At 43.6% G+C, this 27,578-nt stretch overlaps 1 protein-coding gene across 2 annotated transcripts in view; it reads right to left on the minus strand.

Moving 5' to 3' along the window:
* Positions 1-3,584: 3,584 nt before the first annotated feature.
* The window catches only part of CCDC85A (coiled-coil domain containing 85A), a 164,902-nt gene continuing 140,908 nt past the window's right edge, over positions 3,585-27,578 (minus strand). For both annotated transcript variants that reach the window (XM_074988496.1, XM_074988495.1), the window contains exon 4: positions 3,585-4,417. In XM_074988496.1, coding sequence (XP_074844597.1) covers positions 4,328-4,417 — 90 coding nt within the window. In that variant the 3' untranslated portion in view covers positions 3,585-4,327. The remainder of the gene's footprint in view (positions 4,418-27,578) is intronic.

Genomic DNA, 27,578 nt, shown 5'->3' on the forward strand with positions numbered 1-27,578 from the left:
TCTCAGATTAGGGACTGGGATAGAATGGCTGGTCTTAAAATTCTATTAGTTCCACTATTCACAAGCAGTAAGATGTTGCTCCTTCTTGACATCAGCACATACATGCAGATGGAAGATGGCCACCCTGATGAGTCCTTTCATACAGGGGAGGAGCAAACTTAATATGCATAATTTTACATTCTGAACTGTACTCTTTAATACTAATTTTCTTCTTTGTTGACCAAAGTATATTATGGGACATTGGTCAATAGTCAAAAAATAGTGTTGAGCAATAACGACCCCTAAAATCCAAGACAAAACCTATGTGCATGGTGTAACGCCAAGGAAGTATTCTTCTCTCTGATCAGAAAGATTTCTGATTGAGTTCTTATTACAATGAAAAAGGATTTAGCTATGGTACTTTTCTTTTAACTCTGCCATGAAGCCTCTGTGAGTTCCATACCAGGCCCAAGCCTGGATGAAGGAGGAGGGTTGGTCAGATGAATGACGATGCGCTGACTGTGAAATAATACAAATGAAATCTGATGCCAGTATGAATAAATGATAAAAGATGGTGGCTCAGACATCACCCAGATAAACAAGGTCCGTGACTGATTATGAGCATCGATAAAACAAAAACAATGGCACTTGGAGATAAGGAAATAGGAAGGAAGATTAGTATAGATGGTATCGAACTAGAGAACATTGAGAAGCTCATGTATCTGGTGAGTAAATATGATCTAGACTGCAAGAAGGAAATAGTAACTAAAGTAGTGAAAGCAAGAGTGAGTTTGAAGGCAATGGATAAGATCCAGAAAAGCAAAGCAATTAGCTTAGGAACAAAGTTGAGCATCTTGAAAATGTGTTTCTTCAGAAGCATGTTGTATGGAGGTGAGATATGGGTAATAACAAAAGAATGAATGAAGAATAAAAAATCAAGACTCTGGTATTCAGCATAATGGACAGTTCGAATAGGAGAGGCAGACCCCATAAAGAATGGGTAGATGATATAGTAGATTGGTGTGAAACTAGTCTACAGAAACTAAGCCCCTGTTAACTGGACATGGAAAGATGGAAGGAAATAGCGAGAGAGGCATCAGACACCAACGGGCGCTGAGCCCATGGCTGTTGATGATGATGATGAATTTTGTTTTCTCAACAGGAAGTGACTGTTTAACAAAATTCCTACTCAGAAGGACTAAACAACTCACAGCACATTCATCCAGAAATATTTCAGTCCTCAGTTGTGGCCAAAGACTCCTTCAATAGTCTCAGAGGTAGCCTTGACTCCCTTGATCCTGGGCAAGCTATAAACCAATCTGAACCTACATACAACAAAGCTGCACCTATGGATCATCAGGGCAAGCTGGGATCACCATGCAATAAGAAATCCTTGGTGGGTCCCTTTTTCTCATAGAACAACAAGAAGTCCTGTGGCACCTTATGGACTAATCAATATTTTGGAGTATAAGCTTTCATGAGTAAAGACCCGCTTTGTCAGATGCATCAGACGAGGCAGTTCTTTACCCACAAAATCTTATGCTCCAAAATATTTGTTAGTCTATAAGGTGCTGCAGGACTTCTTGCCGTTCTTGAAGATGCAGACTAACACAGCTACCTCACTGATACCTTTTTCTCATAGCTGCTCCCCATATGTCACCAGCAGAGAGAGGTGGATGGAGTAGAAGCTACCATGTTGGCTCTATATAACAAGTATTTCTCTCTACACTGATATGATCCTCCTGTGCCCAGCTGCATCAGAATGATGAGATAGTCTGTGCTAGCTACTTGACATACACCAACACCGCCATGTCTTTAAGCAGCAGAATCCAAGCAGTAGGAAGTAGACAGCAAAATTTAAGGGTCTGGACTTTCCAGTTGTTAACTACCAGTCCTTCCAATGACTGCAGTGGGAATAGAGCTAGATTATGTATTTTTTGAGAACTAATGTAACTACTATACAAGAAGTATTTGGAATAGAATCCTCAATTAACAGAATTTGTTTTTGGCATCAGTTCACATATCTAGTCAAATGAATCACTAAAAGAAAGAGCACACCTGTGGGATTAAATAATTTATTACCATTGCTAAGATGATCACAGACACTTGGTACCCAATTGTATGCAGAACTGTAAAAATATAGTTTTAATACAGTATCAAAATTTGCACAAGTGTCACGTCAAACAACCAGTGCCCCTTGAATTAGCCCCCACTCTGCCCTGCCATATTATAGGAATACAACAATTTAAATTTAATGATAAAACATCTTCAGAGAAAAATATGGAAATACAGCAAGCATTTTTAACAGAAGAACTGTTCTGAAAAAGCCATTTTTCAAAATTAAAAGCCAGGTTCTGCTGTCCTCACTCAAGCAAAAGGAATTAATGGGAGTTGTCTGAGAAAGGAATGCTGGATTGCAGGCCATACGATTAGACTGAACGATACCAACTGAATTGACAGAACAGATATAATTACTGCCAAAAATTAATCCATTACAGGTTTCTGAAGGCAGGAAGCTGATTTCACACTACCATATGAAAAAGGTTGTACAGCAGCCCAAGTACATTCCACTACCAACAAACCAGTAATACAACATAGAACAAGCCCACAAAAAAAAAAAAAGAGGCTATGTCTACATTAGCCCCTACCTTTCAAAAGGGGGATGCTAATGAGACACTTTGGGATATGCTAATGAGGTGCTGCCAGGATTATGCAGCGCCTCATTAGCATAATGCCAGCTGTGGCGATTCAGAAGTGCCACTTCTGAATCACACACCGCCTGTGTTGACAGGGGCCTTTTGAAAGGACCCCCCCCAGTTTTTGAAAGGAATAAGGAGACATGGCCAGCATTATGCTAATGAGGCACTGCATATACATGACAGTGCCTCATTAGCATATCCCTAAGTGTCTCAGTAGCATCCCCCTTTCGAAAGGCAGGGGCTAGTGTAGATATAGCCCGAGAGAGAATATCACCTTTGAATCAAATTTTAGTAATCAAGAACAAACCCAAAACCTGGGAATTGTTGCATTCCTATTTTTTGATGCTCAGCTATGGTAAAAAGTTAAGCAACAGCATTCAGTAACAAGCCTGTTGCACATTCATACATGTATTGTTGCATTTATATATACACAAAATACCTATCATAGCATTTCAATACACACAATCTAATGTTACACACACAGAAAAAAATAAACTAAATACATCTATAGGGCACCTCCTGGTCAAAACTCAGGCAATCTGAACAAGAGCTTTTAGCATAAGAATAAATGAAGGACATGCTTTGAGTAGAATACAAGTTTCTTTGAAAGAACGCTCCAGTAGACAAGGAAAGCTTTCCATAAATGCAGTGCAATTTTTTAGACTCCAATTTTTGCTAAACGGCATGTCTTTAAACTGAATGGTAGAAATTAGCATTGGCAATTGGAAAATGCTTTCAAAAAAGAACTTTTATGTTGGTTTTGGTTTGAGGTCTTAAAAATTGTTACCTTGGTATTCTATTCATGGGGTGGTGCCCATTACGTATTTCTCCAGGAGGCGTGCACCGAAGAGGATGAAAAAAGTCTATCTTCACTTTCATTTAGAAAGAAATTGTGTTTTACTACATGTACTGTAGTTTTTGCTACACTAATGGCTGGTTAGGAGATTTTATGTTCTTTTAGCACCTCAAAATGCAAGTATTCTAAAACAAAAAAATCAGCTGCAATTGCCTAAGCACCATTAACTAATGCCATGTAGAGTGAAGTGTGAGCTACCAAGTAACTGACTTTCTTGTAACTGTGATGACTGAAGGCACAGTTTATTGGCATCTCTCCACTCAGGTGAAAAACTCCTGCTAAACCTAATAGAAAAGTCATTCAGATTCACTGGAGGTCCACCATAGCAATCTTAAAAATAATGTTTGTGTATCTCTTGCAGAACCTAATTATGTTTTAAATAAGAATCACTCTGATCTTTTTATTCTGAATGTGTTCTTTTGAATGACAATGCCTTGGCTAAGAGACAGTGTTTAGCTATAAAGCATAATGAAATGACAGTGCCGACACACTAGGGCACATGACTGTTTTCAAAAGGACCTTCATGAAGAAGTTGTGCCAACTTTCAAAGCAATAGCATTGCTAAGAGAAAGCAAAGTATACCCATTTCTCAGTCGGCGAGTACAGACTTGAATTTAGGTCACTTTATCCATTTTTTTTCAAACCATTTCGACACTGTTTCCAAGAAGTCATGTATACAACATGTAGACATCCTGGTGTGGACTGAGAAGTTACTGTGCCTAGAACAAGTTCCCTCTATCTGTCACTGGCCATTTAAATGCAATCTTCTGAGAGAGGTGACGCTCAGGTCCCTTTACATAGGTCCTTTATACTGATTTCCCGACAAATGTTGTCTAATTCCAGGACATGAACCTGCAGCATCTCCAAGCTTCCGCCACACAACCTAAAAGGAAGTAATATAAAAAGATGTCAGCTGTATCATCCAACAAAAAGCGGATTTGTGTATCTGTATGCATTTTATACTGACACACACCATGCAACATTGACAGGAATAGAGGCAGAGAGACAAAGGAAGAATACATTCTGAAGTCAATACAATGTCTTCAGTTTTCACCATCTGAGACTTAGAAGTCTGTTCAGGCGCTATGTCTGTCCCAAAACTCAAGGGACAGATTTGGAAATCTTTACATGATTGATTCTTCAGCACAACTCTCATCAAAGTCAACTTCCAGCACACAGGCCCCAATCCAGCAAAGATTTTAAGCAAGTGTTGCGCTAGTGCCTTTTTTGGATCAGGGTCATCACAACTTAGTGAGCATGTTCAAGACTTTACATAGCATGTAATACATGGGAACAGATCTGCTCCTTTTCTGTCTCATCTCTGTTCCCATTCACGATTCTATTACATACATACCACAACTACAGAAATTCATGACACAGAAAAGTAATATTAGGAGAGCATTTAGTATGTTCTTAGTTGGCTTTTAATTAAGTTTACCAACAGGAAACAAAAACAGTTAATACCATATGAGTAGGCATATCTTTGTAGATGACCAAGGAAAAAGTAATGGATCACTGGATAAGACTGGTAACAGAGAGGGAGCCGTGCTAGTCTATATACTATCAAGAAGTGGGTCTGTCCCACGAAAGCTCACCTAATAAATTATTTTGCTAATCTTTGAAGTGCTACTTGACTGCTTTTTGTTTGGATAAGGCTGGTTATTAGAAAGACAAATAGACGCAAGCAGGATCATCAGTAAAGATGAAATATGGGGATACAAATTCAGGCATACAGTTGTGAAGAGATTCATCTTTCAGCCAGTTGAATGGGCCCAAACCAAGACTGCAGAACCCAACACCCACTGAATTTTGTGTTATTCCAAACTGGTCCCACATTGTAGCATAAGCCCATGTCTGCTTTGAAGGATGTGGGCAGAATGAACAACAAATGCTATTCCTAACGGAATACGAACAGTAAAGATCACTGAAAACATATCAATAACCAAACAAACGTGCCATACATATAGCACACTACTACTTGACACCAATAGGCTAGATTCACAAAAGGATTTCAGTGTCCTGATGCCTCTAGAACAGCAATGGGCAAATATCAGTCCATGGGCAGGAACTGTGTGCAAGGTCACCCACCCCCAACAGGCCACCACGGGATGTATTTACTTGTGCCACTGCATGGATCACCATTCCTGGGAAATGGGAGCTGCGGGAAGTTGTATCCCCATCCATGTTGCTTCCAGCAGCTGCCATTGGCCAGGAACGGTGATCTGCAGCCAACAGGAGCTGCAAGCACCCATACTTACAGAGGCACAAGTAAATATAGTGGCAGCAGCCGCCAGGGGTTAACCCTGGTGAACTGCCTCTGTCTTACTGCCCCACTCCCACTCTAGAATGAGGCAGCAGTGTACAATCTGAGAGGCAGAAACGTAGGCAACATTTAATGCAAAAACGTAGGCATCTGCATGGTATGTCAGGAGGAGTGTATGAAGTTTTGAACCACAGTAATGCTTGAATCTGGGACTTAGACATTTAAGTGCTATGTTAGGTCCCAAAGTCCCAGATTTAGGTGCCACAGGGATTTTCAAAGTCCCCATTTAGCTGCCACCTAATTTTGCTGTAAACATTCCCTAGTCACCCAGCATCTCCCTCATAACTTTCATCTCAGGGGTTGGGGGCGAAAAGCGCCCAATTCATTATTTCTCCAAAAAGCTACTGAAGCAGAGGGACATTTTCCCATCTTCTGGACAAATGCCTTACCCATCATCCATTCTCACCCTGTGTTCAGTCCAGAGACATCAATTAGTCAGACAAACTGGAACAGCTTCTCTAGGAGAGAGGGAGGGAAACTCAAATCAGACTGTCCCACAGCTCAGTTGCTAGGGCCATCACCTGAGAGGTGATAGATCCCTGTTCAAAACCCTTCTAATCGGTGCTAGGAAGACTTGAACTGGGGGTCTTCAACTAGTAGTTGGACATCTACCCACATAACCAATCTAACCGGTATGATAAAAGAGTTTCCTCCTTGGCTTCTTGCAAGAAATGCTGCTGATTCCTAACCCCAGGAGAGGGTTCACAGCTCAGAATTCCAAGCAGAGAGAGACATCAAGCTCTCAGAGCAGCAGACCCAGGCTATGTCTACGCTACAGTGATCTTTCACGAGAAGTTCTTCTGGAAGATCTCTTCTGAAAAATCTTCTTTTGAAAGAGTGCGTCCACCCTCAAAAAAGCACACCGAAAGATCGATCCATCCACTCTTTCAACAGAGAGTGTCCACAGCGCCTCCGCTCTCTCAAATGAACAGGCCAAAGATCCAAAAATCCAGTGCCACGAGGACGGCTCTTCCAAAAAAAAAAAAAGGGACCAGAGAGCATCTACAAAGGCTTTTTTTCAAAAGAAACTTCCAAAAGGAGGCACTTTTCCTGATCTGGGAGTGGAAGAGGGCTTCTGAAAGAAGAGCTGCATTCTTTTGATTTCGGATCCAAAGAGCATATTCTGTGTGTGGACACTCTATGCATTCTTTTGAAAAAGGGTCAGATTTTTCAAAACAACTTGCTAGTGTAGATGCAGCCTCCAGCTTTGGAAAGCCCAGTGGTTTTCTTGGTGCCTTCATGTTAGGAATTCTGAGGCTTCGGCTCATAAAACGTATGTCCTTTTGTGAATTTGGCTCTGTACTAATTGACACCGAGACTCTGATTGAAACGCAATGCTAATATCAGAATCCAAACAGGTCAGCCACATGGGATCTGCTGTCACCATTGGCAGCCATCTTCACTCGTGTGGACAGGGGAACAACAGACTTGCCTGGCCCCTGGACAAGGTGTGGGGGAAAGAGTGCATCTCTACGCTCCTGGAAGGAGTGAGGATGCGGGGCAGCCAGCCCTCAACTGACAGAAGCACAACATGCCCTGATCCAGCCAGCCCTCAGCACCACCCAGCCAGCCCTCAGCATTGCTTACAGCATGCCCCTTGGCGCTTTTGCAGTGATTTAAAGGACCTGAAACTCCCAGCTGCTGCTGCCAATACTGTGTCATTAACAGCAGTGGGCAAGAGCCCTGGACCCTTTTAAATCACTTGCTCCCTTTGCCCCTCCCATCTGTGGGCCTGCATGTGCAAAGCCATTCTTATACAAGCCTTGAAGCTATTCCGGCATATTGAGTCTGGTACCTGTTAAGATCTTCACTGTCTCCTTTCTGAAGGCGCAGAGAAGTATGGGTCACAAACTCCCACGGTTGTGCCCACACAGGTGCACTATCCCTGAATCAAGCAATAGTATGTGAAGACTCACTTGCGGGGGCCTGCCTCAACAGCAGATATGCTCCAGCTTGCTATGTATTACTCCCCAGAACACCAGCAGACATGCACCTGATCGCCACGTGGACATTGCTGCAGCACACTAGAAATTCCCTAGTGTGCCCTGAGGTACTGGGGAACTTTGAGATCAAGAGCAGGGTCCACATGGAACTCACTGAAACGCCGCAGGTCTGCAGTGCAGCAAGCTGGGCAGTGTGATGGGTGAGCCAATTTTCATCAGCATGCAAGGTGAGAGCTCAGCTGCCTGATCCCCAGGCACCTGGGAGCTTGCTCAAAGCCATGCCGCCTGTGGATTAACAAAAGACCAGCTCATGCGACCAACCCCCACCTCAATGGTAAAGCTCTGTGTCTTTATTTATTAATGAAGCTGTTTTAAGTAGGACTATTAGTGACTTTAAAAAGTATCACTGGCACTCGGACTGTGCACAGAAGTCAAAAGGTGAAATTTCGGCACTCTGCCTCAGAAAGGCTGCTGACCTCTGGGCTAGAGGCTCCAATTAAGATAACATCTTTCACTGCACTAAGCACTGCACAAAAGCAAAGTAAAAGACCTATTTAAATGTTATGTAGATGCCCAGTGAGAATAAAGAAGAGTGTGTTGTTACTTTTCCTCTAGAGGAAATGGCATAATTTCTGTCATCATTAATGTGGAATATCCATGCATGCTGAGGGGACAACGTGCCCCTTAGTACTGTACGTTAGGGGCATTCCTTAGGGAGGGAACGGTACTGAAAACATTGCAAGATATCTTTTCCATAAGAACATAAGAATGGCCATACTGGGTCAGACCAAAGGTCCATCAAGCCCAGCATCCCATCTGCCGACGGTGGCCAATGCCAGGTGCCCCAGAGAAGGAGAACAGAAGACAAGTGATTTATCTCCTGCCATCCATCTCCTGCCCTTGTTATGAAGGCTAGGGCACCATACTTTATCCCTGGCTAATAGCCATTTATGGACCTGACCTGCAAAAATTTATCAAGCTCTTTTTTAAACCCTAATAGAGTCCTGGCCTTCACAGCCTCCTCGGGCAAGGAGTTCCACAGGTTGACTGTGCGCTGTGTGAAGAAAAATTTCCTTTTATTAGTTTTGAACCTACTACCCATCAATTTCATTTGGTGTCCCCTAGTTCTTGTATTATGGGAAAAGGTAAATAATTTTTCTATATTCACTTTCTCCACACCATTCATGATTTTATATACCTCTATCATATCGCCCCTCAATCGCCTTTTTTCCAAACTGAAAAGTCCCAGTCTCTCTAGCCTCTCCCCATATGGGACCCTTTCCAAGCCCCTAATCATCTTAGTCGCCCTTTTCTGAACCTTTTCTAATGCCAATATATCTTTTTTGAGGTGAGGAGACCACATCTGCACGCAGTACTCGAGATGTGGGCGTACCATAGTTTTATATAGGGGAAGTATGATATCTTTTGTCTTATTATCGATCCCTTTTTTAATAATTCATAACATCCTATTTGCCTTACTAACTGCCGCTGCACACTGCGTGGATGTCTTCAGAGAACTATCCACTATAACTCCAAGATCCTTTTCCTGATCTGTCGTAGCTAAATTTGACCCCATCATGTAGTACGTGTAATTTGGGTTATTTTTTCCAACATGCATTACCTTACACTTACCCACATTAAATTTCATTTGCCATTTTGCTGCCCAATCACTCAGTTTGCTGAGATCTTTTTGTAGTTCTTCACAATCCCTTTTGCTTTTGACTGTCCTGAACAACTTGGTGTCATCTGCAAACTTTGCCACCTCACTGCTTACCTCATTTTCTAGATCATTGATGAACAAGTTGAACAGGATCGGTCCCAGGACTGACCCCTGGGGAACACCACTAGTTACCCGCCTCCATTGTGAAAATTTACCATTTATTCCAACCCTTTGTTTTCTGTCTTTTAACCAATTCCCGATCCATGAAAGGACCTTTCCTCCTATCCCATGACCACCTAATTTACATAAAAGCCTTTGGTGTGGGACCGTGTCAAAGGCTTTCTGGAAATCTAGGTATATTATGTCCACTGGGTGCCCCTTGTCCGCATGTTTATTAACCCCTTCAAAGAATTCTAATAGATTAGACAGACACGACTTCCCTCTGCAGAAACCATGCTGACTTTTGCCCAACAATTCGTGCTCTTCTATGTGCCTTGCAATTTTACTCTTTACTAGTGTTTCTACTAATTTGCCTGGTACTGATCTTAAACTTATCGGTCTATAATTGCCAGGATCTCCTCTAGAGCCTTTTTTAAATATTGGTGTTATATTGGCCGTCTTCCAGTCATTTGGTACCAAAGTGGATTTAAAGGATAGGTTACAAACCACTGTTAATAACTCCGCAATTTCACATTTGAGTTCTTTCAGAACCCTTGGGTGAATGCCGTCTGGTCCTGGAGACTTGTTACTATTCAGCTTATCAATTAATTCCAAAACCTCCTCTAATGTCACTTCAATCTGAGTGAGTTCCTCAGATTTGTTGCCTAAAAAGGCTGGCTCAGATTTAGGAACCTCTGTAACATCTTCAGCCGTGAAGACTGAAGCAAAGAAATCATTTAATCGCTCCGCAATGGCACTGTCTTCCTTGATCGCTCCTTTTATATCTTTATCATCCAAGGGCCCCACTGCTTTTTTAGCAGGCTTCCTGCTTCTAATGTATTTAAAAAACATTTTACTATTGTTTTTTGAATTTTTGGCTAGCTGTTCCTCAAACTCTTTTTTGGCTTTTCTTACTACATTATGACAGTTAATTTGGGAGTGTTTATGTTCCTTTCTATTTTCCTCACTAGGATTTGACTTCCACTTTTTAAAAGCTGCCCTTTTCTCTCTCACTGCCTTTTTAACATGGCTGTTTAGCCATGGTGGTTCTTTGTTAGGTCTCTTACTGTGTTTTTTTATTTGGGGTATACATTTAAGTTGGGCCTCTAGTATGGTGTCTTTAAACAGTTTCCATGCAGCTTCCAGGGATTTTAGTTTAATTACTCTACCTTTTAGTTTCTGTTTAACTAGCTTCCTCATTTTAGTGTAATTCCCCTTTTTGAAATTAAATGCCAGAGTGTTTGACCGCTGCGGTGTTCTTCCCAACACAGGAATATTAAAAGTTATTATATTGTGGTCACTATTTCCAAGCGGTCCAGTAACAGTTACCTCTTGGACCAGATCCTGCGTTCCAGTCAAGACTAGATCGAGAATCGACTCTCCCCTTGTGGGTTCCTGTACTAGCTGCTCCAAGAAGCAGTCATTTAAGGCATCAAGAAATTTAGTCTCTGAATCCCGTCCTGAGGTGACATGCACCCAATCAATATGGGGATAATTGAAATCTCCTATTATTACTGTGTTTTTTATTTTGATAGCCTCTCTAATCTCCCTCATCATTTCAGCATCACTATCACTGTCCTGGTTAGGTGGTCGGTAATATATTCCTAATGCCATATTCATATTAGAGGAATGAATTGTTATCCATAATGATTCTATGGAACATTTTGATTCCTTTAGGATTTTTACTTCATTTGATTCTATATTATCCTTCACATATAGTACCACTCCGCCACCCGCACGACCTGTTCTGTCTTTCCGATATAATTTATATCCCGGTATGATCGTGTCCCACTGATTGTCCTCATTCCACCATGTTTCTGAGATGCCTATTATGTCAACTTCCTCCTTTGATATGAGGTACTCCAGTTCACCCATCTTATTAGACAGACTCCTAGCATTAGTGTAAAAGCATGTTAGAAAACTACCACTATTTATATGTCCGCCTTTCACAGACGCGGTGGATTTTTTTATGCACGATTGTTTCACATCTGATCTTGCCCATATATTATTTCCCACATTCCCTATCTGACTAACTTCTAGGGAATCCCTGTCCATGGAGCCTCGTGTAAGAGAAGTCTCCGTCCGATCCAGGTGCTCCCCCGCACCAATTGGCTTTCCCCCACCTCTTAGTTTAAAAACTGCTCTATGACCTTTTTAATGTTTAATGCCAGCAGTCTGGATCCACCTTGATTTAGGTGGAGCCCATCATTCCTGTATAGGCTCCCCCTACCCCAAAAGTGTCCCCAGTTCCTAATAAATCTAAACCCCTCTTCCCTACACCATCGTCTCATCCACGCATTGAGACTCTGAAGTTCTGCCTGTCTATCTGGCCCTGCGCGTGGAACTGGAAGCATTTCAGAGAATGCCACCAAAGATGTTCTGGATTTCAGTCTCTTTCCTAGTAACCTAAATTTGGCCTCCAGAACATCTCTTCTACCCTTCCCTATGTCATTGGTACCAACATGTACCACGACGACCGGCTCCTCCCCAGCACTGCCCATAAGTCTGTCTAGATGCCTCGAGAGATCCGCAACCTTCGCACCAGGCAGGCAAGTCACCATACGGTTCTCCCGGTCATCACAAACCCAACTATCTATATTTCTAATGATCGAATCCCCCACTACTAAAACCTGCTTCTTCCTAACAGCTGGCGCTCCCTCCCCTGGAGAAGTATCCTCGGCACGAGAGGATACAACATCACCCTCTGGAAGGAGGGTCCCAACTATGGGATGGTTTCCCTCTGCTCCCCTTGACTGCTCTCCTTCCCTGAGCCTTTCATCCTCCGTAACAGCCTCAGGACTGTCAGATTGGAGGTGGGACAGCCCTACTATGTCCCGGAAAGTCTCATCCACAAACACCTCTGCCTTCCTTAGCTCCTCCAGTTCAGCCACCCTGGCCTCCAAAGCACGCACTCGGTCTCTGAGGGCCAGGAGCTCCTTGCATCGAGCGCACACATACGCCACCCGCCCACAGGGTAGGTAGTCATACATACTGCACTCGACACAATAAACAGGATAGCCCCCACTCTGCTGCTGGGCTTCTGCCTCCATTTCCTACTCTAGTTATATATGAGGGTTAATTAAATGTTTCAGATAGAAGTTGTTAAAAAGGATTTAGTTTAAGGGCAACAGAAGTCACTGGCTCCCTCCAAGCTCCCCCTCTAAACTCCCCTCTCCAAACTCCCTCCTGTTAGCACGCACCCTGTTCGCGAGCACCCGGTCACAAAGCTCCCTGGTCGCTTACTAGCAGGGTTTAAGTGCTCGGCCTCCCTGATAGCTCCTCCCTCTGCCTACAGCTCAGCCAATCAGCAAGGCCTTTGTATTTCCAAGGCCTTTGTATTTTGTGAGGTGGACATTTTAAAACACAACAACTTGACTAGGGACTTTGGAGTCTCGGCAGTTAGAGTGCTCACTCTGAGACATGTCAAAGGGCTAACCATAATCAAGTCTTTCTGAGGGGTCCACAGACTCAGCAGCCCAAAATTAAGGGTACCTATTCAAAAAATCCACAGTGACTAGTGCAAACCACAAGCCAGAATACAGATGCACCATGATCACATGATCACCTAAAAAAGAGGCAGGAGCAAAATAATTGTTCTGTAAGCCCTAAGAACCTGCAATGGGAATAAATACAAAGGTATAACCAGTTAATCAAAGGTTTGCTCTTCCTCTGAATACTCAGGGATAAATTGAGGAGAAACAAACATTTAAAACACAGCAAAACAAAAACAGAGTAAAAACATTTAGCTTTTCCATGCTGAACGGATGGAAAAAAAGAAAATATTCTGAAATAGCTTATTTTGAAATAACACAGCTACACACAAAATGCATTTTGAAATAGCACTTGGCTATTTCAAAATACAGCATCTAAACACATAGGTTATGTCTACACTAAAATGACCTTTCGAAGAAGCCCTTCTGAAAGATATCCTCTGAAAGAACTTATTTCAAAAGAGCACATCCACAGGAAAAAAAAACAGATCAAAAGAGTGATCTGCTCTTTGAAAAGGATGTGTCCACACAGCCCCCGCTCTTTTGAACGAATGGGTTCGGGATTGAACAATCAGGTGTCATGAGAACTGCTTTTTCCAAAATAAGGGCCCGCAGCGTATCTACCCATCTTTTCTTTCGAAAGAAGTGTTTGAAAGAAGGTACTCTTCCTGAAATGGGAGTGGAAATGCACTTTCAAAAGGAGCACCATGTTCTCTCAAAATTAATTTCAAAAGAACACCACTTGTGTGTACACGCACCGCTGGATATTTCAAAAGAGCCCCCTTTTGAAAAATATTTTGAAAGAACTTGCTAGAGCCATTGCTCTGGGGTTGGAGAACACATACACAGTGGGTGCTTAGCATCCCCAGCAGTCCTGCAGATCATCTCTTTCCCCTCTTCCCCAGCCCTCCCACCTGCCAGCAAGCGCCAACCATCACCTTCCCCCAGCCTTCCCCTACCACATGCTGTGATCAGCTGTTCAGTGGCATCCAAGAGGTACTTGGAGGGGCAGAGGGGAATGGGACAGGAAGAGGCAGGGGAAGGGTAGAATGGGATTAGAAGGGGTGGAGCACAGATGGGGGGCAGGACCGAATGGAGGTGGGAAAAGGCAGGGCAGGAGCAGAGTGTAGGGAGGGACAGGTGGGACAGGGTGGAAGCTTGGGCAGGGGTGGATTGGGGGCAGGGCTTAGGGCAAAGTTGGGGGTTAAGCATGCTCCAGAAACACAGAGAGTTGACATCTCTGCCTGCAACCAAGCGCCCCTCACTCTGCTCTAAGTGGGAGGGCCTGGCACCCCCCACAGAGCAGAGGCATGGAGCCACAGGAGTGGAGGTGCTGAAGGTCTGATCCCTGGTGCCATAGGCACCAAATCTGTGCATGTTCCAAGGCTGCAGCACTCCTGGAAAAAAAACAGTGGGTGCTGAGCAACCATGGGCAGCCCTGCAGATCAGCTTCTCCTGCTCCCATGTGCTGGGAGGGTCCCACCAATCAGCCCCTCCCCATCCCTCCCTGTCTCCTTCCCACCTCTCCCTGACAGGCAGTGTCTCCTGCCTGTTGTGATCAGTGTTCAGTGGCATACAGGAGGGGATGGAGAGGAGCAGAGAGGCGTGGAATGTGGCAGGAAGGGGCAGAGTGGGATCAGAAAGAGGCAGGGGAGGAGGACAGGGGGAAAGGGTGGAGTGGAGGGGTCAATCACCCCTCAGGAACACAGAATATCACCACCCAGCCTGGTGCCACCTCCCTGGCCTAACCTGGGAGTGGCCCAGCAGACAGGAGCAGCTCTGAGCCACTGTGCCCTGCGTAAGGGTGAAACGAGAAGCAAAGCAGCAGGGCTGAAACCTCAAGCCCCAGCATTCCTCCCAGACCTAAAGGCCTGAGTTCTGGTGCTCCCAGGGGGCACTAACCCCGAGCCCCCCACTGCCCCTATGAGCAGAAGCCCCAACACCTGTGCTCCTGCATGGACCACCACCATCCCTGCAGCTGCAGCCCCCAGTCCACCACTGCTGAGGTCTATCAAAACGTGTTCAGAGTTATGGATCATTTCAGAGTTATGGACAACGCCTATTCCCCAATATGTCCGTATCTCAGCAGTTCTGCCCTATCGGTACATAGAAATATGAGGTTTGGGTGATAAAAACCATTCTGTCTATAACAAAAAAAAGCACGTGCTTCTATATGAAATGTTCACACAGTTATTTCAGACTTAGACTAATTATGTAGTCTTTAGCCTGGCAAATCTCTTCAAGAAAGGCTTGACTCCATTGGGAAAACACATTCAATGGATTGAATGGAATGGAATGTATTGAATTCAAATAGAAAATCCAGGCCAGACACTCAGCCCTATGTTTTAATATTGGTTCATAGAAGAAAAATCAGCTGGGAGCCATACAAAAGTGAGAATCAAAACAACCCCAACTCACCTAACCTTATGGATGTAGCCCTCAAGTGAGACTCCTCACTTAATGTGCTCCAGCCCACAGAGTGGGGGAAGAAGGACCAAAGTTGAGGGCTTCCACAGGCAAGATTAATTCTTCTGGGGGCCTAGGGCTAGCAGATTTTGTGGGCTGCCCTATGACTGGGGGTGAGGCAAAACTGAGAGATTTAGTGTGGGGGATGGGGCTGCCAAGGAGCAGCATAGACATGTGGGACCTGGGTAGGAGGGAGGGTGCAGGAGCAGGATGGAGGTGTGGGGGTGGGGTGTGGAGGCTGCAGGAGCAGGATGGGGAGTCTGGGAGAGAGGGAGGGTGCAGGAGCAGGGTAAAAAGGACTCAGCAGAAGGGGGAGCATGAGAACAATGGGGGTCCAGGGTCTGTGCATGGGGCAGAAGGGGATCGCTTACCTGGCTTCATGCCCCCCACTGTTCCCAGGCACCGCCCTACACTGCTCCCATTGGCCGGAATCCCTGCACCCCCTGACGCCCCCTTCTACACCCCAATCTGTTACCCCTAGCTCCCTTCTGCACCCAACCTCCATGCCAGATCTTGCACTTCCTCCATTACTATCATGGAAGAGTGTAGCCCTTGACCATTTTCCAAATTCTTGGAGTAGTCCGCGTCCCCATCCAATATTATTGCCCACCTCTGCTGTAGATGGAATGTTATTGGCATAAAGGGGCCCGCTACTGGCATAGCTTCTCCTGTACAGAAAGGGGAATGAGCTATACTAATAAAAGGTACCTGTAGGGCAGTATAACTGTGTTCACAGCAGGGCTTGTACCAGTAAAACTGTCACACTGCTAACCAAAGTTATTATACAGTAACTTTCCAGTACAGGCCAGGCCCAAGAGAGACAGAGGTCAAAGCAAGGTGCCTCTTGCAAAGATGGGAGAGGAGGGAGTTACCTTGTGTGTTGTTTGTGACCACCTCTGTTCAAGGGATAAGGACTCATGTACATTTTCCAAATAAATTACACTAAACAAAATCTTGACTACAGTAAACTCTGTTTGAACCAGCATTCAAATAACTGAATTTCTCAGTGAACTGGCACGTGTGAGTGACCAGCAGCTTCTCCTCTCTCCCACCCAGTGCCCGCTGCCCAGAGCAGCTCCCCACACAGCACGGTGCATTGTACACAGTGGCATGTGGTGCAGTGCCCCACCCAGAGTGGTCTGAAGTGTGGCCATGCACAAGGTGCCCACAGTAGATCCCCAGGCAGTGCCCTGCCCAGAGCATATTGGAATATCCAGCAACCTCCCAGTCCCGAGGCCGCCAAATATTGAAGAGTTTACTATAATAGCAACAGTAACAGTAACAGTAGTAACAGGAATAGAAATAATGCCAGTAATAGTGGATGTGGAGAGGCTGCCCAAACCCTGACATTCTGCTAAAGGAAAGGCTTTCACTGCCACCATGCCTACACACTTAACCTGCATGCAAGCTGTTTACTCAAGCTTTATGCAGGAGAATTCGATGTTACCTAGCCACATGTAGGATAATTCTTCCTCCCACTAACCAAGAAGCACATCTAAATCAATAATACTTAGCACTTACATAGCACTTTTCATCTTCAAAGAGCTTAACAAACACTGCATCCAGTCTTGCTCACCTAACTCAGGCAAAACTCCCTCTGACTTCACTTGGCATTTTTGTCTGAATGAGGCATGTAAAGCTGGGCCCCTTAAGTAACTGATTTATCCTTGAGCCATGTCCTAGTAGGTTAGTAGCTTTCATGAGTATTATTCTTGTTTTCAAATGAGTAAGCTGAGTAAGGATAATTTGTCGACATCACACAGAAGGTTATCACTGCCAGATCTGGGACTTCTGGTTCAGTGCTCAGACCATGCTTTTCTCTGTCAATAAAGTAACATGATTGTTCAAACTGTCCCAAAAGGGGCACAGATTTCTACTGCATCATTGAGGCACAGATAGTGGTGCGAGCATGTGTTTGCATGTTTGCCAAGTGAAATCTCATGATATGCTAGATACTTCTCGATAGCTCATTGTAATAACATTTTGTTTTATTAAGGGAACATTTGCCACTAAAGTCACCAAGGACCCGATTGTGAGCTCTCTGCTACATAATTCCTTAGATGCCAACAGGATTACTTCCTGTGCACTCAAAGTAAGAAAGAGGCTCACAACCTGGACCAAAGTTAGCATGAGAACTGGGGATTTACTTTATCTTCCAGAATTACTCTCGGATTATCATGCATCATTTTCAGCACTATCATTCATCCTTCTCATGGAAGTTCATTTAAAAAGAAAACAATAAAAAATCAAAGCAAAGTATCTAGAAGTTGCCAAAATAAAGAAAAAATGTCTGCTGCCAACATTGTTTCTTGGAAACATTGTATGAGACACAAAATCACCTAATTTTTTCCATACAAATGGGAACTTATCTCTATAGTAACAATAAAAATTACAAGAGCTAAGAGCCTCCAGTGAAAATCAGTGCCTCATGCTAGATGCTGTGCAAACACATTATATGGAATAAGAATCAGTCCTGTAGTACTTTTAAAATAACAATTTTATTTATTAGATCAGGAGCAAACAAAGTGGGACGGGTGTGACATTTTGTAAGCAAGGCACAGTACAATCCCTGATATTACTGCAAAATAAATATTTTGAGTTTGTGTGTTCTGCATGATTTCATCAAAACATCTTGGCCTGTGTAACCCCGTCTCTCCATTATGTTACACCTGTATAGATATTTACACCAGGGCAAAGTGTAAATGACCGTATAAGATGAAGGAAACAGAGGATCAGTCCCAATGTCATTATTACAGTCAATGAGCCTGATCTTGAGACTTCCTGGGATTTCACAGCACTCTGAGAATGTGGGGCTGTGCCTCGTGTGAAAATCCTAGAAATAAAGGCATAGCTACGGAAACAAGACTGCTCCTAGATAGATACAATAAACTGTATGTTGAACATATGTCAATTAGTGTTTAGGTCAGCATTTAAAACCATTTCAGGTTCTCAAGCAGCTCATCCTGTACTGTTTACCTTTTCAAAGGATGGTGGGATTTTTCTTTTTATGAGAAAATGATAAAAACAATTGTAACTGATGGCATTTAAACCTAATAATTAGGCAGACTACACTGACACAGAAATGTATTTACCACAATATATAGTGATAAAATGGTATAAATTGGAAAGGGAGTTTGGATTTATTTTTCTGCTATATAAAGTAACATAGCTAGCTAGCTAAATTGACAGATTCTCACCGGAAAAGCCCAAAGCTATCCTTTCAGAAAGGAACTAAGCATTGAAAGAGGAGGGAGGAAAGGGTAATTGGCGCAATTCTCTCAGCCCCCTTTGTTTTCTTATGAGTCAATATTTTCAGTTTCTTTGCTGACCCCCACGGCCAGTGAAAATTCTAGCCAATTTCAAACTGTGTAAAATAAGTATTGATATTAAGAGCAAGGAAAATATAGGACTCTGCGCACATATCTATAGCCTCCCAAAGCCAGAAAATAGAAGTCCTGCACATGGTGACATATTGAGTTAGTGGGGTTTTGCAGGTTATTAATCAGGGCCAAATTTGGCTCACTACGCTTTTTTCACATTTTTTGTTCACTGAAAACCAACACTCCTCTCTTCTGCTGGCCAATTAACCCCAGCTACAGTAGCTCAGGTTTGTTGGTACTGCTGACCTAACTGGGCACAAGTCACAAGTCTGCAACAAGCAGCGGCTGACAGGAGGAGCTCAAAACCATAGAACACTTCCCTTTCCTTCTAGCCACAAACCTACAGCAGAGAAAGATGAAATCAATAAACATGTGAACCTATTCTCTATTGTGAGTAAACCTACTGAATTCCTAATGCCAGGTCATCCAGGGCAGCCCTTCAATAAATATGAAACAGAGGAAAATCTAGCACAGCCTCACCTTATTGCTAGAGGAAAATACAAATGAATGGAAACCTTGCATCTCCCTGGCACTGACCCCAGAAAATTGGTGGAACTCAGACTATATTTCAGCAATGCACAGGTGTAACTGCAGTTCACAAGTATTTAAGTCACACAGAGCAAAGGCTCTTGTGTAGCAGTGCATGGAACAATGTGCTCCTTTAAGTAGAAACCTAATCTTAGGTCTTTTGGCTATTTGAGCCACTATAAAATATAATTTCTCTGCTACGCTCTTGACAAGCATGACACTGTATTGGAATTCAACGTACATTCAGCTTGTCAGGAAGCCTCCATCATAAAAAGCTTGTTGTTTACTCTCACTAGCAGTCTCCCCAGGACATGCAAGAATAGCCAAAAAGGAAGAGACACGATACATTGCTACCCAAAGGGTGGCTGTATTCATCTCCAAAACATGCTTCAGAGAAAAAGGAGCACAAATTGCTCAGCTGGCATAGGACAACCTACCTAAAGGCTTTCTTCTTCAGGACGATATACTCTGAAAAGCCGTGAGTCGATGAAGGAAGTATATTATACCTGCTGCTGGGTAACTCCCACTCCAAAATCATTCCTTGATTTTGAAACCTATTCACTTCCCAGCACTCCCCTGTTCCCCCCTCATTCTTGCAAAACAGAGGGTATATTTGTTGACTTATTTGAAGTACTCAGGTAAATGAGAGAAAAAAGAAAGAATTGGGATAGCAAGATAAACTGAGCTTGCAAAGCCATGCTGTGAGAAAAAGACTATTAAGACAAATGAGCAAGGAATTCTTTGGAAATAATCCTGTTGATTAAAATGTATTTTTGTCACTTTTATGCATTTCTTCTCTTGCTGTTGTAGAGCTCAGAAGATTTCCATTTTTTTCAGGGTTTTTAAAATTTCTTCAATGAGCAAGGTATCTTAGCAATAAGGTCTCTCTGAAATCCCATCTGACGACCAAAACCTTTTCCCGATGGATATTTGCAACTCCATTCACTTGCTGTTTCTGTAGGGTGACTTTGCGTCCCGGTTTTGGCACATGTAATCCCTTTTTTAAGCTCTGACCCAGCCATCTCAGCTTTTTCTTGCAAAAAATGGGGGTCTGGCCCATTTATTCTTGCCAACATGATCAGCTGGAAAAGCAAGTGAGACAAATGCCCACTTTTCTCCAAAAGTGCAGGCGGGAGGAACACGTGGGAGGGTGAGTGGCAATGTGAGCAGGAGGCAGACAGGGCTTCTGGTGAGCAATGATGCCAGCCCCAGCCTTGCACAGGAGAGGAAGGCAGGACCAAGACTCCAGCTCCAGTCTCGTGTGGGGGGGAGAGGAAGTGGGGCAGGGCTGAGGTGAGCCCCATGCAGCATCTCATTTTCCCTCCAGGAAATATGGTCAGCCTGGCTACAGTTACACTACAGCGCTCTGTCAACATAAATCACTGTCAGAAGAGATTTCCCAACAAAACTTCTGTTGGTAGCATGCGGCCACACACAAATGCCAATCAGAAGACACTCAGCAACGTCAACAGAGTGGCTGGATTGCCTGGCTGCTCTCTCGACGAGACGGGCACCTGGAAGTACAGCAGACTGGGCTGTCACTTGTTCTGGATGCCCTGTCTGTTGAGACAAGCTCCCCCGCCCGAGCCCCCTGGAATCCACACAGCTTTTTTGTGGAAAAAATCTGTAAACAGCAGTGTTATGTCTCATGGCTGAAAGGCAGAACACAGCCAGTGGAAGTACTGAGTTTTCTCGACAAACTATCGACAAAGCTCATTTTTTGTGTGGATGTCCCACCAGTTTTGTCATCAAAACCAGGGTTTTGCAAGCAAAACTCGGTAGTGTAACCATAGTCTCAATGTTTCTGAATCTTTACTTAGAGCAGATTGTCTCACTAAATAACAACATAGTGACCAGACTAACATAGTAACAAGTAGCCTTTCACAACTGACAGCACAGGTCCTGAAAACCCATACACTGATCTATGACGAAACAGGACACTGAACAATAAAACCATGGCACACGTGTGCTTTTCTTTGATTATTTTTTTGGTTAAAATAAAGAATACTGGTATATAACAGGGACATAACTTTTTGCAACCCTGACCCAAGAACTGAAGCAGTTTCTTATTAGCAATCCTATATGCCTCTTGTATCACACAACGTCAGATGAGAAAGAAACCTTTAGCAAATACCACACTGTGTCAAACCCTATTACACACAGTTGAATGAATAAGCAGAAAAGTTAGAACAAATAAAAATTGAAAGGCCTGCTAGGATACCACAACACATCTTCTAACATTCTATTGATCTTGTCCACTGAGAAATCAAGGCAGAGAAGTGAAGTAATTCAGCAGAATGCCACAAGAAAAAGTCAGCATCTGACCTGAGATTAGAAGGTAGGAATTCTTGGCTCCTAACTGTATGCTCTAAACATTACAGCACACCTATTTTCTACTTAATTTTGTACTCTAACTACCAACCACTAACAGCATATCGACAAAGCAAACCTGATTCAGACTTCTCATTCTGGAGAGTCCTTTAAACTTCATTAGGAAAAAACAATTCAATCTAAACTGTCATTTAATGTAATTTTAAAAATGCATATGCCTTCTCTAGGTCATTTGACAGGAAACTGTAACATCTAATTACACCAATTGCAAGTTCAATATATTAGGCAGGTGCTAAAAGTTAATTTAGTGCATCTGTTGTCTAACGTTGAACTCTTTTACTATATTTCCATCTTGCAATGCCTTACTAAATCTCCAGATGGTGCTTAAGTGTATGCAAAGAAATTTGGGAGGTCTAATTCCAGGTAGTACAAAAGAGAAGTCTCCAGTGACTGCACTAAAGTTACAATAAAGTAGTGCGACAGTTAACCAATTTCTACCTGTCTATATCTTACATGCCTACTCAACACAATAGATTTGAAGTTGTATTTCTATATTTCCAGAGAGTACTACATTTATAGTCTAGTCATTTAAGGGTTACTGCAGCACTATCAGGAGGATGACCGTTTCTGCAAGCCCCTAGCTAAGGTGTGTTTGGGAGGGTGTCTCTGCTACCCAAGAAGGAGGGGGTACCTCAGGCAGAGTCCCCCACCCCAAGAGCCATGTGGAGTGTGCAGTGCAGCATTCCAACAGCAATTTGAAGGACCTATTAAGCAAAGCAGCAGCCACAGGGCCTCTGTGTGCTCTCCCCACACCGAACACCAGTAATCATGGCCAATGGGATCTTCAGGGGTGGCACCTACAGGCACAGGCAACACGAAGAGCCTCCTGGCTGTGCCTCCACCTAAGAGCCAAAGGGAAATGTTACTACTTACGGGAACCACCTAAGGCAAGTGTCATCCAGAGCCTGCACCCCACCCCCAAGTCTCTTCCCTTTCCCAAACTACCTCCTGAAGCCCACACCTCTGATCCCCTCTCATACTCCAAGCCCCTACCTCATTCCTGAGTCCTCTCTTGCACTCTGAACACCCTGGTCCCAGTCAGAGACTCCCACTGTATTCCTAACCCCTGATACCTGGCCCTCTTCCAAAGCCTTCACCCTCCTCTTGCACCCAATCCTCTGCCCAGGACCAAAGCCCACTCCCACCTCCTGAATCCCGCATTTCTGGGCCCATGCTGGAGCCCACACTCTCAGACTAGAGCCCGTACCCTCTTCTATACCCCATCACCCTACCCTAGCCTGGAGCTGCTTCCCACTCTCTGAATTCCTTGGCTCCAACCCCCAGTTGGAGCTCTCGCCTTTCTTGCACACAAGCCCCAAGACCCAGCCCAGTGAAAATGAGCAAATGAGCAAGGGTGTGAGAGAGCAAGCAATAAAAGAGGGGGTCGATGGAGGAAGAGGCAGGGGCTCAGAGAAGGTGTCTGCACCAATATAGGCCTTGGATGAGAGATGACATCCCAGGTAGAGGAAATGGTAACATTCTCCAGTGCTTCTCCATTGATTTTGATAGACGGACAGTGTGGTACCTCACTTGGAGAGGGCTGATGGAGCACTTTGGGCTTCTTGATGTTGAGCATCAGACCAAGACATGTGTAAGCATTGGCAAGTACATTCAGGATAGTCTGAAGATCTTTCTAAGTGTGGGGAAAACCTGTGTTGTCATTGGAATATTGAGGTTCCACAAGAGACCTAGTGAAAATCTTATTCTTAGCTTTCAGCCCAAGCCTGAACCACTTTCCATCCATTCTACAAATGATTTCAATGCCAGTTGGGAAAGAAGGAATTGGAAAAAGTAACTCAAATGGATTTCTGCTCTTGACCAAGTGTGCTGAACATGAACTTATCATGAACACAGTTTCCTGGAATAAGGACAAGTTTAAAACATCTTGGAGACAGCCACTGTCAAAGCACTAGCATCTTCTTGACTATTTTACAGTTTATGCCCAAGACTGCAGTGACATACTTCTTAGAAGAGCAATAACAAGTGTCGATGATTGCTGGACTGATCATCACCTCATTCAACCCACAATGAAAATTAAGATCACATACAATGGAAGCTACAAAAGAAGCAGGTTAGGTGTCAGTGAGGGTTCAAGATCTGAAGGACCCCATTAAGCCATGACCACTTCCAAGAAGTCTTGAAAGAAAAGCTTCCTAGATTTCTTCTGGAAACTCTAATGGAACACTGGAGCCAGCTGAAAGCAGTAATCATCACTGCCTGTGAGGAAAGCATAGGCTACCACAGCAGAAGACATCAGGACTGGTTTGACTAGAACGATGCTGAAATCTAGCAACTAGCTTGGCAGAATGCCATAAATTGTAATACAAAGAGAGAAGCCCAGGCCAAGTCAAGGGCAGAAGTCCAACATAAAACCAGAAAACTCAAGAACAAATTGTGGACTGAGAAAGCACATGAATTCCATCTCACAGACATACACAACACATGTGGTTTCTTTAGTGCCATTAAGGCTCTTATAAGTCAGCTTCATAGGGCATGAATCCTACTTGCTCTAAGAATGGAACCACACTTCTGACTATGAAGCCATCAATTTTCACTGGAAAGAACATTTTGAAGATCTTAACTGTAAGTTCATGGTCCTAATCCTAACATGCTTCCTTCCCTCCACTTCTAAACATACAACTAAATATGGAACTGATTTCAGAGAAAGAGAGTGGCTTACCAGGATTGTTCTTATCAAATACATTCACTGACTACGTGGCACATGTACATGCATATTGTTTCTATGCACAATGTTATCATCAACCCTAGGAATATAACCAACCTATTCAATTCACTAGCTTCTTTTTCATTTTCAATTTTCAGGCCTGATTCCGACTGCACATCAGTAAACATAAGTAATCAATAGCAATCAATGGGACAGATTTTGATCATAGTTATAGACGAGGGCAAATCTGGAATATTTAATTCAATTGTGTTATTCCAGATCAGTGACTCTCAGTGTTCCCAAACTACTGCATCCACTTCAGGTGTCCAGTTCATCCTGAGTATCACACTTTTCATCTCCCTTAAAAATTACTTGTTTTATCGTTTTTACCGTATAATTACAAAAAAAAATCAATTGGAACAAAAATACCGTACTTGCATTTCAGTGCGTAGTATATAGAGCAATATAAACAAGTCACTGAATGAGAATTTAGTTTGTACTGACTTTGCAAGTGCTATTTATGTAGCTGATCATAAAACTAGGCCAATATCTGGAGCTACGTCTATGCTAGTGGGTTTTGTCAACAAAACCCACCGAGCATCCACATTCCCAACACCTTGTGTCACTAGTAAAATGACAGAACACAGCACTTTTGTCAACAGTCTTATCCTGCTCCCCACAAGGCAAAAATGCATGTCAAAAGAGATCTCAGAAAGCCAGTCCAGACGTTCTTGTGGGGAGGCCCTATGTCAACAGACAGGGCTTCCAGGACACTGGGCAGCCTTGTTTGCTGTGCTTTCAGTTGGCCATTTTGTCAATAGAGTGGCTCTTGCGATCCTCTTGGCAATTTGGCCATGGTCTGTCGACAAAAGTTTTGTCAGAAGATATCTTATGACAAAAATTTCTGTTGACAAATCACTGTAATCTAGACATATCTTAGATGAATTGATTTAACCCTTGAGCTCGCATACCCCTTGATAAGAACCACTGTTCTAGACATCCACTAACATAACTAAGATCAGAACTGGATTTGCATTAATAATGTACATATTGATCCAATTTTGTCTTTAAAAATCTTCTTGACAACTCCAAAATGTCTCAATAAAAGCAGGGATCATGTTTCTGCTAACTACTGAATATACGATCAGAGACAGTCTCTACCATTGATTAGCTCTTGTGCATAGAATTTTAGGTCAAAAGCAGAAAAGGCACATGCAAGGGGTGATGTAGAGATTGTCTTATATGGTGCATGCTTTAACATAGGGCTGTGTAATTCAGCCAGCCCATTAATTGCAACTCCTTGGTTAAGGACTGTGATTACAAAACATATTGTGCATGTTATTTACTGCACGCAGTAAAGATGTGGGGTCAGATCATACCCTCTGCTTTTGTGCACGGGAACAAAAGTAGTATGAAAATAAGGGCCTAATTTTGTAGCAGACTCTCTCTCCAAACCTGCAGATTTCCCAAGCATACTCCTCCTACATGCTCTTAATCACACTACCTTTCTCATCTTCCCATTAAAATAAGAGAAGGAGACTCCGGTCCAACCACTCATATTTCTATCCCTTCTCTTTTGGTACTTTGTTCATGTCATGTGACTACTCAAATTTTTCTATTTTGCTTCAAGAAATGAGATGTAACTTAACTGGAAACTTGTGTCAAACATCGACATGAATGCTACTGAAATTAATCCAAATTTACTCAAGTAAATATCAATGGAAAATTTGGTAAACCAATATTAGGATTACGTAACTGCAACTCTATCACATCATAGTGGGGACTTTAGTATATTCTCATATGATATCTAGAACAACTGGACTACAGTCTGGCTAAGAATACCACAATATATTGGAGTGCATTAAGAGGAGCATTTCCAAGCAGATCTAGAGAAGTTATTATTCTCCTCTATTTGGTGCTAGTGAGGTCACATGTGGAGTACTGCATCCAGTTCTGGGTCCCCCAGTATGGAAAGGATGGTGGTTTGAGCATTGGCCTGTTAAACCCAGGGTTGTGAGTTCAGCCCTTGAGGGGGTAATTTAGGGATCTGGGGTAATACATTTAAAAAAAATCTGTCACAAAAGCCGTGTCTACACGTGCACGCTACTTCGAAGTAGCGGCACTAACTTCGAAATAGCGCCCGTCACGGCTACACATGTTGGGTGCTATTTCGATGTTAACATCGACGTTAGGCGGCGAGACGTCGAAGCCGCTAACCCCAAGAGGGGATGGGAATAGCACCCTACTTCGACATTCAACGTCGAAGTAGGGACCATGTAGTCATTGCGCGTCCCGCAACTTCAAAATAGCGGGGTCCGCCATGGCAACCATCAGCTGAGGGGTTGAGAGATGCTCTCTCTCCAGCCCCTGCGGGGCTCTATGGTCACCGTGGGCAGCAGCCCTTAGCCCAGGGCTTCTGGCTGCTGCTGCTGCAGCTGGGGATCCATGCTGCATGCACAGGGTCTGTAACCAGTTGTCGGCTCTGTGGATCTTGTGTTGTTTAGTGCAACTGTGTCTGGGAGGGGCCCTTTGAGGGAGCGGCTTGCTGTTGAGTCCGCCCTGTGACCCTGTCTGCAGCTGTTCCTGGCACCCTTATTTTGATGTGTGCTACTCTGGCGTGTAGACGTTCCCTCGCAGCGCCTATTTCGATGTGGTGCTGCGCAACGTCGATGTTGAACGTCGACGTTGCCAGCCCTGGAGAACGTGTAGACGTTATTCATCGAAATAGCCTATTTCGATGTCGCCACATCGAAATAGGCTACTTTGATGTAGGCTTCACGTGTAGACGTAGCCAAATGGTGATAGGTCCTGCTGTGAGTGCAGGGGACTGGACTAGATGACCTCTGAAGCTCTCTTCCAGTTCTATGAGATAGGTATAGATAGGCATTGGAGCAGGTCCAGTGGAGGACAACAAAAATGATTCAGGGGCTGGAATACATGACCGATGAGGAAAGGCTGCGAGATTTGGGCTCATTTAATTTGCAGAAGAGAAGAGTGAGGGGCAATTTGATGGCAGCCTTCAATTTCCTGAAGGGGGG

The sequence above is a fragment of the Carettochelys insculpta genome, chromosome 3, assembly GCF_033958435.1.
Source record: "Carettochelys insculpta isolate YL-2023 chromosome 3, ASM3395843v1, whole genome shotgun sequence".
Lineage (NCBI taxonomy): Eukaryota > Metazoa > Chordata > Testudines > Carettochelyidae > Carettochelys > Carettochelys insculpta.